General features: G+C 37.3%; 1 protein-coding gene across 1 annotated transcript; it reads left to right on the top strand.

The window, feature by feature from the left end:
• Positions 1-2,756: 2,756 nt before the first annotated feature.
• Positions 2,757-17,725, top strand: LOC102169298 (zinc finger CCCH domain-containing protein 6). Its single transcript, XM_018045133.1, has 7 exons — positions 2,757-2,869; positions 3,470-3,581; positions 6,905-7,014; positions 8,366-8,616; positions 8,927-9,417; positions 9,701-9,934; positions 15,244-17,725. The coding sequence occupies exons 1-7, from the start codon at positions 2,783-2,785 to the stop codon at positions 16,716-16,718; spliced, it is 2,760 nt and encodes a 919-aa protein (XP_017900622.1). The 5' UTR covers positions 2,757-2,782; the 3' UTR covers positions 16,719-17,725.
• Positions 17,726-20,977: the final 3,252 nt, after the last annotated feature.

The following is a 20,977-nucleotide window of genomic DNA, read 5'->3' as shown; positions in this document are numbered from 1 at the left end:
ATCTTTTTGTCTTTTCATACTGTTTCATGGGATTCTCAAGCAAGAATTCTGAAATAGTTGCTATTCCTCTCCAGTAGAACGTTTTGACAGAACTCTCCACCATGACCCATCCATCTTGGGAGGCTACACGGCATGGCTTATAGTTTCATTGAGTTGGACAAGGCTGTGGTCCATGTGATCAGTTTGATTAGTTTCCGTGATAGTGATTTTCATTCTGTCTGCCCCCTGATGGATAAGGATAAGAGGCTTATGGCAGCTTCCTATAGAAATAGAAAATGTTTGTAAATAAAATTTATGTAGGTTTAAAACATTTATTTCTGCTTTATTGACTATGCCAAAGCCTTTGACTGGGTGGATCACAATAAACTGGAAAATTCTGAAAGAGATGGGAATACCAGACTACCTGAACTGCCTCTTGAGAACCTATATGCAGGTCAGGAAGCAACAGTTAGAACTGGATATGGAGTAATGGACTGGTTCCAAATAGGAGAAAGAGTACGTCAAGGCTGTATATTGTCACCCTGCCTACTTAATGTATATGCAGAGTACATCCTGAGAAATGCTGGGCTAGAAGAAGCACAAGCTGGAGTCAAGATTGCTGGGAGAAATATCACTAACCTCAGATATGAAGATGACACCACCCTTATGGCAGAAAGCAAAGAAGAAGTAAAGAGCCTCTTAATAAAAGTGAAAGAGGAGAATGAAAAAGTTGGCCTAAAGCTCAACATTCAGAAACCTAAGATCATTACATCTGGTCCCTTCACTTCATGGCAAATAGGTGGGGAAACAGTTGAAACAGTGGCTGACTTTATGTTTTGGGCTCCAAAATCACTGCAGATGGTGATTGTAGCCATAAAATTAAAAGACATTTACTCCTTGAAAGAAAGTTATGACCAACCTAGACAGCATATTAAAAAGCAGAGACATTACTTGTCAACAAAGGTCCGTCTAGGCAAGGCTATGGTTTTTCCAGTAGTCATGTGTGGATGTGAGAGTTGGACTATAAAGAAGCTGAGTGCTGAAGAATCAGTGCTTTAGAACTGTGGTGCTGGAGAAGACTCTTGAGAGTCCTTGGACTGCAAGGTTGTCCAACCAGTCCATTCTGAAGGAGATCAGCCCTGGGTGTTCATTGGCACCTGATGCTGAGAGCTGACTCATTGGAAAAGACCTGATGCTGGGAAAGACTGAAGGCAGGAGGAGAAGGGGACGACAGAGGATGAGATGGTTGGATGCCATCGCCGACTCGATAGACATGGGTTTGGGTGGACTCCAGGAGTTGGTGATGGACAGGGAGGCCTGGCGTGCTGCAGTTCACGGGGTCACAAAGAGTTTGACACGACTGAACGACTGAACTGAAGACATTTAAAATGATCCTATCAGAGTAGAGTATAATGAGTTTCTTTGAGTTTTCATGGGATACACACACGTGTGTGTGTATGTGTGTATATATATATGTATATATGTGTGTACCTATAAATACTTTTTTAAAAGAAACTCAAAGATTATGTTTTCCTGGTATTCTGATACTTTTTTTTTTTTCCTCCAGAAATCAGGTGGATTATTGAATGAATGAATTCTATCATTCATCAGTTGTGAGCACTGAGGATCAGATTTAACTTTACCTCTCTATTGCCTCAGGTGTTTGCTATGAGAGATTTCAGTAGATTGTGCTTTGTTCTCCATTGTCTAGCACATTGAGGGAAAAGAGAAAACTGATATCAATTCAGAAATGTAAATAGTTATGAACCTCCTACAGTGTGAAAGGCACTGTGCCTGCTAGGAGCTTGAAAAGCAGTGCTCTTTCATAGAGCTCATACTTTGTTGTTACTCAGCCTTCTTATACTTGCAGCAAAAGTTGAATAGGGGCCTGAGAAAAAACTAAGGAAAGCAAGTAGGGCTGTGAGATTTCCTATCATATACTAGGTTTTCTTAATTTTAAGTTTAAAAGTTAAAGGTAATATATCCTCAATTTTTTTCCCTAAAGAAAATACAAAATAACCACACATGCAAACAATCTATAACATTTTAGAAATTCATCTAGAGATACACAACTCTTAAAGGTAGGGGTATATTCTTTTAGTTGTTTTTTTCTTTGTCTTTATTATTATAAACTCAGATCACTTTTTCACTTGGTAAGGTATTGTGAACATTCGGTGTCCCCAGATTGTCTTTCCATCTGATGATTTTTTAAATGACTTTATAATATTCTATATGTACCATAGTGTGTTTTTTTGTGTTCTAGTTTTAGATACATAGAGTATTTCGTGGTTTTGTTTGTTTTACTTGTAAATAATTCTGCAATGGTCATTTTTGTGGATAAATCTTCATGTGCCTTCCTGGTAATTCCTTCAGAATTTTGTGCTGAAAAGTACAAATTTTGTGTCAAACAATATCAATATTTTAAGTTTTCTACCAACTGTACGTGAAAGTGCATATTTTTATTGTGTCTTCGCCAAAACTGAGTGTTATTATTAAGTTTAAAATTTTCACAATTTTATTTTGAAAAACGTAGTTAGATGTCTTCATTGAATTAGAGATAGGGTTCTTTGCAACTACCAGTATCGTAAGCAGTTTTCTAAAAGCATGCTTGTGTGCATCGCCTCTCTTCAGATAAATAAATAGCATCATAATGTTCAGTCTTAACCACTTTTAATAATCAATATGTACTGCTTTCTAGATCCATTTTAGTATGAATTTTAATGTCTTTTTTAATACTTCATATGTTTTATTTAAGTAAATTTTTTTCTTGCAGTATAGTAAACCAGGGAAAAAATGGAAGATTATGACTCAGGAATTTATTAATCAACATACAGTGGAACATAAAGGAAAACAAATCTGTAAATACTTTCTGGAAGGGAGATGTATTAAGGTAAATTTATAGGGGTATCATAAATCGTTTTAACTTCTGAAATAATCTCTAAAATTTAAGGTCATTTTAGGGGGTGGTGAGTGTTTTCTCATATAGTTGGAATAAAATTAGTTCTTCAGAGTGGATCTTGCATTGAATACTGTATATCAGAACTCATATAATTATATTCTGGGACAATAATATAGCTTGTTGAAATCAGTTTTTATTTTACTGACACATGATGCTATGTGGCACGTGCTCTTCAAATTGTCTTACTAATATTAAATGTTTTCATGTTTACAATGATGCAGTAAAGTTCAGTTACTGTTATTATTTTCATTTTAATCATGGTCAAACCAACAGGTTAAATGAGTCCCCAGAGTAGCTCAGCCAGAAATGGTGAGTGCTGGAGCCAAGCAGTGTCTTCTGAGGTCATGTTCACTGTTCTGCCTCTCCGCCCAAAGCCACCTCCACTATCCTGGGCAAGAATTCTAAGGGATTGTTTCAATTACTGTGAGCTCATTATTTAAAGATTGGAGATATGACCATGGTTCTACCATGAAACACCACAGAGAAAATTCAACTCAATGGTTACTTTTTTTTCTCTTTTTTTGTGAACAGGGAGATCAATGTAAATTTGATCATGATGCAGAGTTGGAGAAGAGGAAAGAGATCTGCAAATTTTATTTACAAGGATATTGTACCAAAGGAGAGAACTGCATTTATATGCATAATATCCTTTATTAAAAATGTTAACCAAAATATTGCAGTTTTCAAGTGTCATTGAGGCTTTAAAAATCTTAAGTACAATCTAGAAAGCCTAGTTTGGTTTTAAGTTTAAAATAACACATTATGTAAACCAGATCTCTTCAGCCTTTGCACTTCAGAAGGTCAACTGAGTTTTTCTCTTTAGGGAAATGAAATAGCTTCCTTTTGGAAAAAAAAATCTGCAATAAACGTATTTTAAATAATATTTATAAGTATTTCAAGAGGCTGTGTTTTCTGAAGGAGTTGGCAACATATTTATTTTGTGACTTAATTACTATTTACTTGGGTTCATAAGTAATAAATTATCATTGTTGGGAATTATAAAGTTAAGTACTGTCAAATCTTACCACCAAATGAGAAGCACTACCCCTGTATATTCTTCCCTACTTCTGATACATTTAAATTGTATTCCTGCCTCTACCCATGTGGCATTTCACTGTATATGGTCCATATATATATATGATTTGTGTTGATGTGTGAAAAACAACTTGTAAAGCAATTATCCTTTAGTTAAAAATAATTTAAATATATATATAAAACATTTCCTTTGGTAAAGACCTTATTATTTTCCAAATGGTTAGTTCATCGTCTCCTCTTCACAGATTTAAGAGGTCACCTGCCCATATTCTAAGTTTTCAGCGAGCATAGTTTTGTTTCTGTAATATATCATTATACCTTGTGCTATCTGACCATTCTGCTCTGTAGTAGTATGTTTGATACTTACTAAGGGCAAATACTCCTTTTGTATCAAAATGTTATAATAAATTTGTCTTATTCAAACAAAATTTTTTTAAAGATTTAATGTATTTCTTTAGAAACCAGACACCTTATTGAACAGTTTCTGAAATCTTCTCATCTGTTCTTATGTTTTCTCCATAGTCATGCCATCTGTGGCATGACAATTTTAATAGTATTGGCTGCACTTCCAGAAAAATGTTAAATAATAGGGATTGTGAAGCATAAAACATGTTTCAAGGGTAATGCCCTTTTGCTTTGGCTTGTGGCTACAATTTTAAGATTGATTTTTAAAAAAATCAAGTTAAGTATATAAATTCTTCAGCTTCCTAGGTGTCTCAGTAGTAAAGAATATGCCTGGAGATTTGTGTTCAATCCCTGGGTCAGGAAGATCTCCTGGGGAAGGAAATGGCAACCCACTCCAGTGTTCTTGCCTGGGAATTCCATGGACGGAGGAGCCTAGCAGGCTACAGTCCATGGGGTTGCAAAGAGTCGAGCATGACTCAGACTAAACAACAACATCTAATATATATCCTTATTTTACTAAGATTTTAATATAAAAAAACTTGAATTTTATCAGTTGTCCTTTGTATCTGCTAAGATAATCACATTATTTTTCTTTCTTGACCTTATCAGTGTGATGATTTCAGTAATAAATTTCCAAAAACTACTCAGAAATTCTCCGAACATATACCAGCTGAAATGGTATATTTTTCACTATACTTCTAGACTTACTATTTCCTTTAGATCTTTGTCTCCAAAATTTTAAGATTAGTTTGTGGTTTTGATTGTTGGGATATTTAACTTTAACATGACAATATCAGACTCCTTTATTTTCTTCATAGATATAAACATTTGCTCAAAATTTATTTGCTCTGTATTTTGTTTTATTGTGTAAAGTAACAGAGTTTACATAATTAAATTATACTATAGCCATTATAAATAGCTATAGCCATTTTTACTTTAAAAAATTGTTTTCTTGAGAGTATATATATATATATATATATATATATATGTATGTATGTATAACTGAATCACTTTGCTGTATACCTGAAACTTACATGACATTGTAAATTGACTATACTTCAATTTTTAAAAAATGGTTATTGAAGAAACCTCAGTGTCCACTGCAGCACTACTTACAATAGCTAGGGCATGAAGGCAACCTAGATGTCCATTGACAGATGAATGGATAAAGAAGTTGTGGTACATATGCACAGTGGAATATTACTCAGCCATAAAAAGGAACTCATTTGAGTCAGTTCTAATGAGGTGGATGAATACAGAGTAAAGTAATTCAGAAAGAGAGAAACAAATATATATGGAATCTAGAAAGATGGTACTGATGAACCTGTTTACAAGGCAATGGAGACACAGACATAGAGAACAGACTTGTAAACACAGCAGGGGAAGGAGAGGGAGGGACAAATTGAAAGAGTAACACAGAAATACATGCACTATGATATGTAAAATAGAGAGCCAGTGGGAATTTGCTGTGTGACACAGGGAGATCCAACCTGGTGCTCTGTGACAATCAAGGGTGGGATGGGGAGGGAGGTGGGAGAGAGGTTGGAGAGGGAGCGGACATAATGTATACCTGTGGCTGATTCATGTTCATGTATGGCAGAAACTAACCCAATTCTGTAAACCAGTTATCCTCCAATTAAAAAAATAAAATTGATGTAACTAACAAAAAAGAATCCACCAGCCAAGGCAGGGGACACAGTTTCAATCTCTGTTCCAGGAAGATTCCACATGCTGTGGGGCAACTAAGCCAGTATGCCACAACTACTGCGCCCCATGCTTTGCTACCACTTAAGCCTGCACACCCTAGAGCCTGTGCTCAGCAACAGGAGAAGCCAGTGCAGTGGGAAGACTGTGCCCACAGCTAGAGAGCAGCCCCCAGTCACAGCTAGAGAGAGCCTGCACACGACAGTAAAGGCCCAGTGCAGCCAAACATGAGTGAAAGTAAATAAGTGAAATTTTAGAAGTATTAGTGGAATTAGCTAATTATCCAAGCTCTATTTATATGTAACATTTTCCTAGCATGGTACTTTCAACAAACTATTGAAACCTTAACATGACTTTCTTGATCAGTGGTGAAAACAGCTCGAGTTTGCACTAAATTTTAGACATAATTTATTTACAATGGTAATTTGGGAGGTGATTTGTAAACCTTGACTGAGAGCTCTTATTACGGAAGTCTATGTTAATTACCCACATTACTAACTCTGCTATTATAGAAGACATAAATTTCACTGACAGAAAAAATAATAGTTTGTATAGTCAAGTTTTTTAAAACAAAAAAATTAAGCTCTTAAAAAATTGTTTTCTAGTTCTGATAGAGTAGAAGAGACTTAAAATTTTTGAATGTTCTGCAACAGCATATTTAAAATATTTAATCTTAAAATTAAAAATGAAATAATCTGTGACTGTTGAAAATTTAGTACAGTATATGGTAATAAAGTTATATTGATTTCACAGTTGTATTTTTTGTTTTAAAAACATGAGAGTTTGATTTTACTTGGTCTGTTCCTTAATGTTTTTATTTACATGAATTTCCATGTAAGTTCTATCATAGTGGAGCAAAATGTTACCAAGGAGACAACTGTAAATTTTCACATGATGATCTGACTAAAGAAACAAAGAAACTTTTGGACAAAGTAAGTAATATTTTTGCACCTTGATTACAGATTCATTAGACTTTAATCATGTTTTATAAGCCATATTTTATGCCTGGAGAATCCCATGGACAGAGGAGTCTGTACAATCCATGGGGTCGCAAAGAGTCAGACATGACTGAGCAACTTCACTTTCTTGCTGAGAAAGCAAGGACTTATTTTATGTTTTATTCCGTTAATGTAGTGTGTTAGAAAAGCAGGAATATTGGACTAAGAATTAAGAATATTTTGTTCTTATAAGATTCAGTTGTGATGTACATGAAACACTTTGTACCACTCCTAGTAAATAGTAAAAGCTCAGTTAGTGGCTGGAGAAGGCAATGGCACCCCACTCCAGTACTCTTGCCTGAAAAATCCCATGGATGGAGGAGCCTGGTGCGCTGCAGTCCATGGGGTGGTTAAGAGTCAGACACGACTGAGAGACTTCACTTTCACTTTTCACTTTCATGCATTGGAGAAGGAAATGGCAGCCCACTCCAGTGTTCTTGCCTGGAGAATCCCAGGGACGGGGGAGCCTGGTAGGCTGCCGTCTGTGGGGTCACACAGAGTCGGCCACGACTGAAGCGGCTTGCAGCAGCAGCAGCAGTTAGTGGCACCTATTATAGTTCTTTACTTATTAATGATAGCAAATAATATAATTGCCTTAACCTTAAAAAAAAACACCAGAATCTTTTGTTCTTATCATTGTTCTGCCATTAGAAAACAGTCCATCACAAATTTTTTCAACCAGTCCATCATAAATTTTATTTTTCTTGGTTGAGCTCTTGTTCAAATGTCATTTACTTTCCAATTTTATTTAGGTATAATTGGTATACAACACTGTATAAATTTAAGGTGTACAACATAATGATTCAACTTACATACATCATGAAATTATTGCAAGCTTAGCAAACATCCATTATCTCAAATAAATACGAAATTAAAGAAACAGAAAAGATTTTTTTCCATGAACACCCTTAACATTTCATATATAACGGTACAGTGCTGTTAATTATATTCACCATGTTGTGCCTCACATCACTAGCACTTACTTACCTTATAACTTGAAGTTTGTATCTTTTTAGTACCTTCATCCAGTTCCTACTTGTACTACCCTCTGCCTTTGGTAACCACAAAATGTGATCTCTAAAAAAGCTAATTTACTTGAGAAATATCCTTTACCTCTTTGAACCTCATATTCTTTATAAAAAATTAGTTCACTATCTCTGATCTATTTCAACTTTAATATTACATTTTTCTGTTAACTAAACTAGTTTATTCAAGTCTTCACAGTTTTAAATGTGAGGAAGAAAGCTTGTTTTGAAATAGTAAATCTTTGGCCAATTATCTTTAGGTGTTGAATACTGAAGAAGCTGCAAATGAAGATGAAAGAGAATTAGAAGAACTTAGAAAGCATGGCATAACTCCTCTTCCCAAACCACCTCCAGGAGTTGGACTTCTGCCAACCCCACTAGAGCATTTTCCCTTTTCTGATCCTGAAGATGGTTTTCAGACAGATCTCTCTGATGATTTCAAGAAGATTCCATCTCTTTTTGAAATAGTTGTAAAACCTACTGTGGATTTAGCACATAAAATTGGAAAGAAGTAAGTTAAATTTTTCATTCCTTCCAGTGAATATTCAGGGTTGATCGCCTTTAGGATTGATTGGTTTGATCTCCTTGCTGTTCAAGGGACTCTCAAGAGTCTTCTCCAACACCACAGTTCGAAAGCATCAGTTCTTCAACACTCAGCTTGCTTTATGGTCCAACTCTCATATCCATACATGACCACTGGAAAAACCATAGCCTTGACTAGACGGATCTTTGTCAGCAAAGGTCCAATATCTATTTAGAGATGTAATGTTCTTATTTGTCTCTTTTCTTTGAACTAAGAAATATTATTCTTTTGTCCACAGGCCACCAGCATTTTATAACAGTGCCTCACCACCAGGACCACAATTTCAGGAAAGCAGCCCACATCCTCAACATGTCTATAGTTCGGGGTCAAGTCCAGGTCCTGGCCCTAACATGTCTCAGGGACACAACAGTCCTGTGATCCACCCAGGCTCCCCTGGACACTGTCCTGGCCTACCAGTGCCACAGAGCCCACCTTTGCTGCCTGGCCCCCCAGGAATTGTGGGCCCTCACGGTCAAGCTGGAGTACTTGGTCAACCAGATACGCCTTTGACACCACCAAATATGAGTGGTTCTTACCACTGCTCGGGCTTTCCAGAACATGTAATGAAAGTACCTAGAGAGAATCACTGCTCTCCAGGCTCATCGCACCCACCTGGTGAAAGGCAGCTCAGTACCAGCTATGATTCCTTACAAAATCCCGCTGAGTTTTATGATCATTACTATTCACAGCATGCTGTCCATAATTTTCAGCCACCCAGTCACTCTGGTGGTAAGTTTACCTTTCTAAATAACTCATTTCTAACTTAAAATATCTGGAGTCCTATGTTTCTTTAGTAACATGAAAGGCATGTGTGTTTTAAATAAAGGAAAATATGATGAAATTGAAATATTAAAATGTGTTTTCAATTTAACAGTGCTTACTGTTACATAATAATCTGATAATCAAATGTGATATTATTGTAACTCAGTTTCTTACAAGGCACAGCGGTCCTTGTCTCCTGGAGTTTTGTGCTCAATCAGTGTCTTGTGTCTTTTTGTGTTGTGTACTGTAGACGGGGTGTGGCATGGTGACTTTGCCCAGCACCAGGCTCCAGTTGTTCCAGACTCACCTAACCGTGGGAGTGGGTCCGACAGCAGCAGTAATGTGGCAGGCCAGGGCCCCCTGCCTGCACTGGGTCTCCTCCCTGCTGTCCAGAGAGCTCTTTTTGTCAGACTTACTCAGAAATACCAAGAAGATGAAGAACCAAGCAGCACCCAGCCTCAGAGGACACCAAGCAAGGAAGAAGGTGTGTCAGGTGTCATGATAGCGTCATATCTGTTTGGATCTACCTATTCTATTTCCAGCTACCTTACAGCTACTATCTTCTTGGGTTTGATTGTCATTTCCAGTGCCATTGATGCATTAGTAATTAATTGCAGTGGGTTTGATTTGAAGCAATAAATCAGACTGGAGTGTGAGGCCTTGGAAGCACACTTGTTGTTAAGCTTTGTTTTTGAAGAGAAATAGAACAGAAACAAGATAGCCTTGAGTTTAAGAATTTTAACTTGTAACTCAAGTTCAAAATTATTTGGTTATTAGATTTTTATGGGCAGAGGCTGTTTCCTTCAGGTTCTGCTATACTATTAAAGGATATTATTTTTAATATAAAAGATTATATTTTAAGTTTCCCTTAGTATTTTTGATACTGATAAGTCTACAGCAATTAGTTAATTCAGTTAAGGGAAGAAAACTGGAAATCAACCAGTTGTTATTATGAGTTAAAAAATTGATATGTTTGGCCAACCTTAAACATGAAATTAAGGGCTTCCCTCGTTCCAGTGGTTAAGAATCCATCCTTCCGCTGCAGGAGTCAGGGAAGTTCACATGCTGTGAGGCATGGCGAAAAATGAGCGAAACATGAAATTATGAATAACTATGTAAAACTGGATAATGCTAGTAGCCACAAGTTATATCAACATTTGTTACATTTGCAAAGATAGTATTAAACCTTCATTTATTTAACATGACAGGGAAGTGAGGAATTTCTAATAAGTTAATTTCCTATATAATTTATATTTACTCCTTTAGGTGCTAATTTTAAGAAATAATCATTTTAATGGTATTCTTTCTTTAAAGTGTAACAAAGTCTTATATTTTCATAAAGAAAAAAATAAAACTTTTCTAAGTGATATAAAATTTTGTATATAATACTGTAAAATTGGTAATGTTTTATAAGGCTTGTTTTCTTGGAATCAGAAAACATCTTAAACAGATTTTTGTGTGTTTGTGTTCATTCTTACAAATTTTATTGCCTTTGTGAATTTATTTGTCCTTTGAAAAAAAGCTGATAGAAACCTTTTATTCATTTTCTAATACCTGCTTTCCACTGACCTCTCTGCTGTTCTACTTTGTTTCTGCTCCATATTCATTCTTATTCCAAAAAGATTTTAAGACTGCTTATAAAATATGTTTATATGAAACTGAAAATTAAATAGCATCTTACCTATTTGGATCGGATTTGGATTAAGTACCAAATTCTATGAGGAGTGAAACTCCTACACAGAAATGTTTAAAATAACTACAACAGTTGAAAGTGAACCACAGGTCTAGCTCTAGACTTCCTGGAGGTCAGAGAAAAAAAGAGAGATCCAGTGTCTAGAAGTAGTTTTTTTCAGACACTGAGGTATGAATTAAAGTTTTTGCCATTGTGATATAGTGTATACTATTTTAAAGCCACATCCTCCCCTAAATATGAGTGCTTGTTCTGTAGCATTCTTCTGTTCAAACTAACTGTGTAATGCTAAATTTGCTGTGACAGAAATGCATGGTGAGCAGTGAGATAAAAGTGAGAATATATGTGCTAGTCTATTGACTAAAGATATTCTGTGATATACATAAGTGTGTGTGTGTACATATATACATGTACATGGCTAATTCAGAGATAATCTATATATGTTTTAATGGAGAAGAAGGAAACCCACCCTCCTGAGGTGTCAGTTTTTATTTCCTTCTCTACTAGAGAGAAGACCTCTGACGGTTAAGCTTCTTAACATTATGGCTCATGCTAAAGTTACATAGGCTTTAAGAGTAAGGCCCAAAGTTCTTATGAAGTTAAAGTACGTAAATTTTAGGGTGTTAGTTTCATTTGTTGCTTTTAATTTAGAGTTTGAGTAATATATTCACAAGGTCAAACATTTAAAAATTTATGAGAGAAAAGCCTGGGGCCCATATATGCTCAGTTCCCTTTGCTTTCCTAACATTCAATGTTAGTGTTTTGTTTTCGTTCCAGTTTTTTTTTTTTAATAGCTCTTCCTTGTTATCTGATAAATCCAGAGGTATGAAATTTAAGGGATTGCTTGAATTAAAGAAGGCTTACCTGGTGGCTCAGATGGTAAAGCGTCTGCCTGCAATGCGGGACACGTGGGTTTGATCCCTGGGTTGGGAAGATCCCCTGGAGAGTTCAGTTCACAGTCGCTCAGTCCTGTCCGACTCTTTGCGACCCCGTGAATTGCAGCACACCGGGCCTCCCTGTCAATCATCAACTCCCAGAGTTCACTCAGACTCACGTCCATCGAGTCAGTGATGCTATCCAGCCATCTTATCCTCTGTCACCCCCTTCTCCTCCTGCCCCCAATCCCTCCCAGCATCAGAGTCTTTTCCAATGAGTCAACTCTTCTCATGAGGTAGCCAAAGTACTGGAGTTTCAGCTTCAGCATCATTCCCTCCAAAGAAATCCCAGGGCTGATCTCCTTCAGAATGGACTGGTTGGATCTCCTTGCAGTCAAGGGACTCTCAAGAGTCTTCTCCAGCACCACAGTTCAAAAGTATCAATTGTCTGGTGCTCAGCTTTCTTCACAGTTCAACTCTCACATCCATACATGACCACTGGAAAAACCATAGCCTTGACTAGATGGACCTTTGTTGGCAAAGTAATGTCTCTGCTTTTGAATATGCTATCTAGGTTGGTCATAACTTTTCTTCCAAGGAGTAACCGTCTTTTAATTTCATGGCTGCAGTCACCATCTGCAGTGATTTTGGAGCCCCCAAAAATAAAGTCTGACACTGTTTCCACTCTTTCCCCATCTATTTCCCATGAAGTGATGGGACCAGATGCCATGATCTTCGTTTTCTGAATGTTGAGCTTTAAGCCAACTTTTTCACTCTCCTTTTTCACTTTCATCAAGAGGCTTTTTAGTTCCTCTTCCCTTTCTGCCATAAGGGTGGTGTCATCTGCATATCTGAGGTTATTGATATTTCTCCCAGCAATCTTGATTCCAGCTTATGCTTCTTCCAGCCCAGCGTTTCCTATGATGTACTCTGCATATATGTTAAATGAGCAGGGTGACAATATACAGCCTTGCCGTACTCCTTTTCCTATTTGGAACCAGTCTGTTGTTCCATGTCCAGTTCTAACAGTTGCTTCCTGACCTGCGTATAGGGTTCTCAAGAGGCAGGTCAGGTGGTCTGGTATTCCCATCTCTTTGAGAATTTCCTACAGTTTCTTGTGATCCACATAGTCAAAGGCTTTGGCATAGTCAATAAAGCAGAAATAGATGTTTTTCTGGAACTCTCTTGCTTTTTCCATGATCCAGCGGTTGTTGGCAATTTGATCTCTGGTTTGTCTGCCTTTTCTAAAACCACCTTGAACATCTGGAAGTTCACGGTTCACGTATTGCTGAAGCCTGGCTTGGAGAATTTTGAGCATTACTTTACTAGCGTGTGAGATGAGTGTAATTGTGTGGTAGTTTGAGCCTTCTTTGGCATTGCCTTTCTTTGGAATTGGAATGAAAACTGACCTTTTCCAGTCCTGTGGCCACTGCTGAATTTTCCACATTGGCTGGCATATTGAGTGCAGCACTTTCACAGCATCATCTTTCAGGATTTGAAATAGCTCCACTGGAATGCCATCACCTCCACTAGCTTTGTTCGTAGTGATGCTTTCTAAGGCCCACTTGACTTCACATTCCAGGATGTCTGGCTCGAGGTGAGTGATCACACCATCATGATTATCTGGGTCATGAAGATCTTCTGCTTCTGTTAGGTCCATACCATTTCTGTCCTTTATTGAGCCCATCTTTGCATGAAATGTTCCCTTGATGTCTCTAATTTTCTTGAAGAGATCTCTAGTCTTTCCCATTCTGTTGTTTTCCTCTATTTCTTTGCATTGATCTCTGAGGAAGGCTTTCTTATCTATTCTTGCTATTCTTTGGAACTCTGCCTTCAGATGTTTGTATTTTTCCTTTTCTCCTTTGCTTTACACTTCTCATCTTTTCACAGCTATTTGTAAGCCCTCTTCAGACAGCCATTTTGCTTTTTTGCATTTCTTTTCCATGGGGATGGTCTTGATCCCTGTCTCCTGTACAATGTCACGAACCTCCGTCCATAGTTCATCAGGCACTCTGTCTATCAGATCTAGGCCTTTAACTCTATTTCTCACTTCCACTGTGTAATCATAAGGGATTTGATTTAGTTCATACCTGAATGGTCTAGTGGTGTTCCCTACTTTCTTCACTTTAAGTCTGAATATGGCAATAAGGAGTTCATGATCTGAGCCACAATCAGCTCCTGGTCTTGTTTTTGTTGACTGTATAGAGCTTCTCCATCTTTGGCTGCAAAGAATATAATCATCTGATTTTGGTGCTGACCATCTGGTGATGTCCATGTGTAGAGTCTTCTCTTGTGTTGTTGGAAGAGGGTGTTTGCTATGACCAGTGCATTTTCTTGGCAGAACTCGTCCTGCTTCATTCCATATTCCAAGGCCAAATTTGCCTGTTACTCCAGGTGTTTCTTGACTTCCTACTTTTGCATTCCAGTCCCCCATAATGAAAAGGACATCTTTTTTTGGTGTTAGTTCTAAAAGGTCTTGTAGGTCTTCATAGAACCGTTCAGCTTCTTCAGTGTTACTGGTTTCGGCATAGACTTGGATTACCGTGATTTTGAATGGTTTGCCTTGGAAATGAACAGATATCATTCTGTCGTTTTTGAGATTGCATCCAAGTACTGCATTTCAGACTCTTGTTGACCATGATGGCTGCTCCATTTCTTCTGAGGGACTCCTGCCTGCAGTAGTAGATATAATGGTCATCTGCATTAAATTCACCCATTCCAGTCCCAGTCCCCTGGAGAAGGAAATGGCAACCGACTCCAGTATTCTTACCTGGAAAATCTCATGGATGTAGGAGCCTGGTAGGCTACAGTCCATGGGGTCGTAAAAGAGTCGGACACGACTGAGCAACTTCATTTTCACTTTGAATTAAAGACAGCCAATACATTTTGGAATTTCCATTTTAGAGTGTTTTCCCTTCTCCCTCAGCCCTGTCTTCTGACACATTTCTGAGTTCCCTTTGGCCAGCTGGAATGAAAGGTCCAGACTCTTCTCTGACTGGAAGGACATTTTACATGTTCTGATGCCATACTTCTTTCTTTATAGAGTACAGTGACTGAATTGTTAGTTGTTATATCACATCTTATCTTGTTCCAGTGTTGAAACTCTCTCATTTCTACGATGTATTGTCTTGAAGTTAGACTACCCTTATTTCAGAAATAGCCTATGTGTTTTAATTAAAGCCAAATATGAATGCTTCACTCTTTACAATAGTTTTTGTCTGCATTTAGATGAAACTGTTAACTGGTACTCCAGTAGTGAAGAGGAAGAAGGGAGCAGTGTCAAGTCAATACTGAGAACGTTACAGAAACAAACAGAGACTTTGAGGAGTCAGCAGCAGCCTTCCACAGAACCTGGCATTCCTACTGACCCGAGACTTGCTAGAGAGAAGAATAAAGGAAACCAAGTTGTCGACCCTAGACTCAGGACTATCTCAAGGCAAGACATTAAAAAATCTTCTGAGTCTGCCCCGCTGGATCTCAGACTTGCATGGGATCCCAGGAAATTAAGAGGGAGTGGGAGCGGCCATGGCAGTTCTGCTGCTGCTGGAGCCAAGTTTGATTCACATCATGGCAACACCGGCCCTAGCATCAGACACAAAAGAGGAGATGATGATGATGAAGATACAGAAAGAGAGCTGAGAGAAAAGGCTTTCTTAATACCTCTGGATTCTTCCCCTGGTGTGATGCTGCATGACCCAAGGTCACAACTGAGACAGTTCAGTCACATTAAAATGGATATTACCCTAACCAAACCCAACTTTGCCAAACACATCGTGTGGGCTCCAGAAGACTTACTACCAGTTCCTTTACCTAAACCTGATCCAGTCTCTTCAATCAATTTACCTCTGCCCCCTCTTATAGCTGACCAGAGGCTCAGTAGGTTATGGAATACAAAAAGTGATCTTCGTCAAAACACAGTGTCCACTGATACAAAACTAGCAGCCAAAGCCAAAATTAACACAGCAAACAGAGAAGGCTACCAAGATCAATTTGGAGACTCACATAGTTCCGGAAGTAAATTAGGAGATCCTAGGCTGCAAAAAAATTTTGATCCTAGACTTCACAGACTGCACAACACAGAGCCTCATCAAGCAGTTATGAAGGACCCCCATATGTCTAAGACTGCCCCTCCTTTAGGGACCAGGCCAAACCTGGGGTCATCACAGCCCTCAGGGGCGGTACCTAGCAGTTCTGGTCCTGGGGCTTTACCTCCATATGCCCCCAAACTCTCATCTTCAACTGGCCTTCCCCTGGGAACTCCGGGTTCAGTCCTTAGCGGTATTAGTTTGTATGACCCCAGGGAGCAAGGTTCACCCTCTACATCAGAGCTAGCAGCAGAAAATGCAGAGAACCAGAAAAAAAGCGGGAGTTTAAAATGTAGTGACAAAAATGAGCCTCCTCCTTTAGAAGCAATCCTACCACAGAAAATGGCTCCAAATGTGGACGTCCCTGTTGACCGCCCAGCTGACCCACAGACGGATGTTCGCTGGAGTTCTGGTACCGTTCAAGTCCCAGCAGTGCACAGCCTTCCAATTCAGGCATTAACAGGCCTAATCAGACCCCAGTACAGCGATCCCAGGCAGTCAAAACATCTGGGACAGGTGAGCCCCACCCCCGGTGATGATCCCAGCAAAGAAACAGATGACAAATCTCTGAAGGAGGTTTTTAAAACTTTTGACCCAACAGCTTCACCATTTTGTTAGCTGTTTTGTAACCAAGCAGTTATTTTCTCTCTCCTGACTGTTGGCAGTCCCCTGCTGTTTTGTAACTGTTTTACCTCTATAGTTTATTTATTTTTAAATTATAAACACTTTTCAGCTGCTAGTATCAGAACCACACGAAGTTATATCCTCCAAAGCCTGTGGTATTTTATATAGTATTTTTATAATTTTAAGAGACTGTAGTCATTGACATAGAAACCTATATATCATGTTAGTTTCAGTAAAAGTACTTTTATTGTAAATAAACCATCATGAACTCAACACTTTGCCTGAATATATGCCACTTGTCTTTCATAATCAGTGTTTAGATAAATGATCACCACTTTTATATGGTTGTTAGTTTCAAGCAATATAATGTACATTACTTTTCAGAAACAGTATTTTGACTAGGATCCTCTCAATTTGTCAACACAGAACTGACTAATATGTAATGCTAACTGCTAGCTAAAATGTAAAGTGAAGTAAAGAAAACATTTTTTAAATTTAATATTAGAGCAGTTCATGTTTAAGGGCATCACTTTTATTATTACTGGCAATATTATTTGTGTAAATGAAGCATTTGAATGTCATATCTTTTAAATGTATTTTATGGTATACTGTATCATAGAAGTTGGAGATCTATAAATAGAATGTTTTGCTAAAGTAAAAAATTTCCAAATTCTCTAACATAACTTTTTAAATTTAATTTTTCATAATAGTTATGAGTTATTGCTGTTACGTTATGATGTTTATGCATTTTGATGTCTTTTGTCTTTAGCAGCATAATATATATTACTTTTTCAAATTGTGTAGCTGCAATAATTGTATTCATCATGACTTTGGCAGTTTTTAACAAAATTTTAAAAGATCCGGTGTGTCTGTAGTGATTTATTGCATTGATAATGTTTTAAGTGTGCAGGTTCTATATTTTTTCTTAAATAGCGAGAAAACACAGAGATGGTATAGTCAACTGTATATGGCTATCAATAAAGACTCTTTTTCAGATCTCACCTGACTGGCATTCTATAACAGAGGAGACTGCTTGGTGTTTTATTATGTCCTCATAGTTTGGAAACCTCCTCAATGGATTAGAAATTGTACTTTTATGGAAAATAATTTGTATTTATTCTTGTATATTTATTGCAGTATATAAATAATGGCAACCCTACTTACTTTATACATATATTATTTATAACTAAAACTAAGTATTACACTTAAGTCTCAGGCTAAGTGTATATATTAATATCTTCGACTAGAGGTATCTGACAGTGTTTGCTAGTAACAACTCCAGCAAGTAATTTAAAAGGAGCATTTCATTGTAAAAGGTAATGGAAGTAGAGGAAATCAGCACTTGACAAGTGATATTTAAAATATACAGCAAAATATTTGTGTGGGAACCTAAAGCTCAGCACATGGCTTAATACTAATGTATATCTTTCCTATTCCCATCTTCACCTTTTGCTTTTTTTGCTCTGATTCCATGCTGAAATGAGGTTGCAGTTAAGTGAACAAGAACTCTGCCTGTCTACCTCAGAAGTTCATTGTGTTCTAAGTGGAAGGACAGTTGTTCAAGGGAATGTGAGTTCCTACTATTTTTACTTTGGTTACATTGTTGCCTAAAATGATTCTGGATAACATTTTATGGTTAAAAAATGAAATTTACAGCTATTATAGAAAGTATTTTCTGACTTGCTGTCCTTTGGAAGCAAGTTGAAGGATAATTGATTAGTAAAAAAATCCTTTATGAATGTTCATATAAGCTACTTGCTGAATTAATTAGAAGAGAGAGAGGGAGGAGAGAACTTACGAGGGTTAGAGGTTTATGACAGGGAATTCATATTCTTGTTCTGAACTGATTTATAGGTGTTTTATCTCAGTGTCTAGTTTGTTATCTGTGAAATGGGTATGATTTTGACTGTTCACAGATTTGATGTAAGGAGTGAATGAATTATTATTTTAAAGTATTTGTAAATATAAAATTGATTTATATTTTATTTCACACACATAATCATTACATTCCCACTGGGTTTGCATTAAGTTGTACAGATTCCAAAATAATATAAGATGGTTTGTGTGGTTCATCAATTCTGTGAGGTTTCAGATAATAGTAAGACACAGTAGAAGTTGTTTCAGAGAGTATTAACCCATCAGGTTAGCAATTTCCTTGAACATTTTGTGTATCATTAAGTCACAGGGCTTTTTCTACTTTAGAGCTCTATGGGCTTGTCGTGTCTATTCAGGGTCTGACATATATGCTCACTTTAGACAGGTTGGATATTGACAGAAGGTGAAAATCCTGTGATGGTCTGTGTTGTGTTTTCGTCACCTATGTGTTATGACTTCGTGTTTTGTGACTGACGTGTTTGCTTAAATCATAGCGTGTGTGGTATGGGTGAAGTGGCCAACTCAGTCAATGGGAGGCTGTTGGCTTTTAGAAACAATAAGGATATTTACTCCCATCTCTTAATATGTATTTCTGCAAGCATGCGACATTGAGATCTTTCTTGGTGATCACTTGTTGGAAAAAGGTACATTTTTCTTTGGTTAATGGCATCTTGAAGTTTGAAAATTCCCAGTGACCTGGATGTTAGGGCTTGTCAGTATATTTCCATTTGCACAGCACAGAGTCTCGTGATAGACACGCTCTCCCTGAGTTCACTCTCCTGGGCTGAGGACTGCGCCTCACAGAGGCTATCTGTGTCAAAGGGCGTGCCTTGGAGGGCTGATCTGCAGTCAAGCAGTCCACCGATAGTGCCCCTGTCTCCTTCAGTATCAGGCCTTCTGGGAATTTCTAGGATGAAGAGTTATAATAATCTCTTCAGAAATGGTTTGGGAGCACTTGATAATATTATGTTCAAAGTTTAGTAATCATTAGTAAATTTGCTTAGTTTAAATAAGGCTTAGTTTAGGAAGTATAAGCCTTGACAAAATGTAACCGAAGAGTGTCTGAGTGTTTGAAGTTGTTTTCCTCACTTATGTGTTATGACTTTGTGTTTAGGTAATGCCTTCTCCCCCAAGTAACTTCATGTGGTTTGCAGAACCAGCTTCAGTAGTTACCAATTGCTGTACTGCTGGGGTTATGTTTCTCAGTATGTTATTTATCAGCAGGATCTACCAGTTGTAACAAAACCCCTAATTTAACCTGGCTTTCTTGGAAAGGATACAGACCTAAGACTTTAAGTTAGTGCCAGCATAACATTTAGAATTTATGATTTTAAAATAAGAAATGAAAAGTATGTCTTAAAATTTATGTTTTTGGAGGCTGAACCTGTATGTGTCTGCTTGTTCTTCTGTTTCCGCACAGCAACAAGCCTAGTTCTGTGCACGCAGTAGGTGTTTTGTTAACTGCTTCTTGATTGCTTCCCAACATCCATCCAAGTTTAGATTTTGCAGGTGTCTCCATCTGTCAAAATAGATGTGGCAGAGCCACTTCAGGATTGTATTAGAAAGAGTATGGTCATTAATTATGCCTCTTTCATTAGACATAGGGCACCAGCCTTCTCTTTTCTTGTCTCTTCTCCCCACCACCCACCCAAACAATATGAACATAGGGTTATGGCAGCTTTTATTTAAGAGTTAACATGTTTCTACAATAATTCATGATTCTAAGAGTCCTCCAAGCTTTACAAGATGATTTTACTACTTCATTGTAGAAGTTTGACTAGATCAAACATAGATCCCTGTAGATCTATGAAGGATTCTTTCTGTACTTTGAAAGAACTGCATATTAAAGTCTCATGTTTTCATTTTAAAATGTTTCTCTAATTTTCCCCTTCTGATTCTCCTCAAAATTCAGCCAGAATTATGAAGATATGCCTAACCTAGTGAATTTCCAATAGCATTTTATTCTAACACTATGAATAAATTTGAGTCTTGTGTTTTGTCCTTAAACACGCTTCATTATCCTTTGGAATACAACAGTCATGTGTTACAGTTGGGAAAATCATTGAGGGCATAAAGAACATCTGTTTGTCCCAATGACTGTGAGTTCTTGGAATAATATATTATAGCTTGATTTATCATTGAATCTCTTGTTTTTTAAACTTAGAATTTATGAGAAAAAGGTTATTATAGAGCTAGTTATAGCATTTTAGAAAAAAAATCAACCTTGTAAATTATCAAGCTCCTTGCTCCTTGGCTCAGTACTCTACTAATTTTAATACCTCTGTGAAGGTGTTAAGGTTGCGAGGAGTGATGAAATTTGCATTAGGTAATATTATTTTGTCAGGAGTCTGATATATAGATTATTGTAAAGGAATTAA

This window comes from Capra hircus, unplaced genomic scaffold, assembly GCF_001704415.2.
Source record: "Capra hircus breed San Clemente unplaced genomic scaffold, ASM170441v1, whole genome shotgun sequence".
Classification (NCBI taxonomy): domain Eukaryota; kingdom Metazoa; phylum Chordata; class Mammalia; order Artiodactyla; family Bovidae; genus Capra; species Capra hircus.
This window is presented reverse-complemented; position numbering and strand designations above follow the sequence as displayed.

What these genes read in the sequence shown, in the direction of transcription:
- LOC102169298 (XM_018045133.1), top strand. Translation starts at nt 2,783, where the DNA reads ATGACTCAGGAATTTATTAATCAACATACAGTGGAACATAAAGGAAAA. An exon ending in GAACTGCATTTATATGCATA is followed by an intron (nt 3,582 to 6,904) that starts ATATCCTTTATT and finishes GTTTTTATTTAC; the next exon opens with ATGAATTTCCATGTAAGTTC. An exon ending in GACACCAAGCAAGGAAGAAG is followed by an intron (nt 9,935 to 15,243) that starts GTGTGTCAGGTG and finishes GTCTGCATTTAG; the next exon opens with ATGAAACTGTTAACTGGTAC.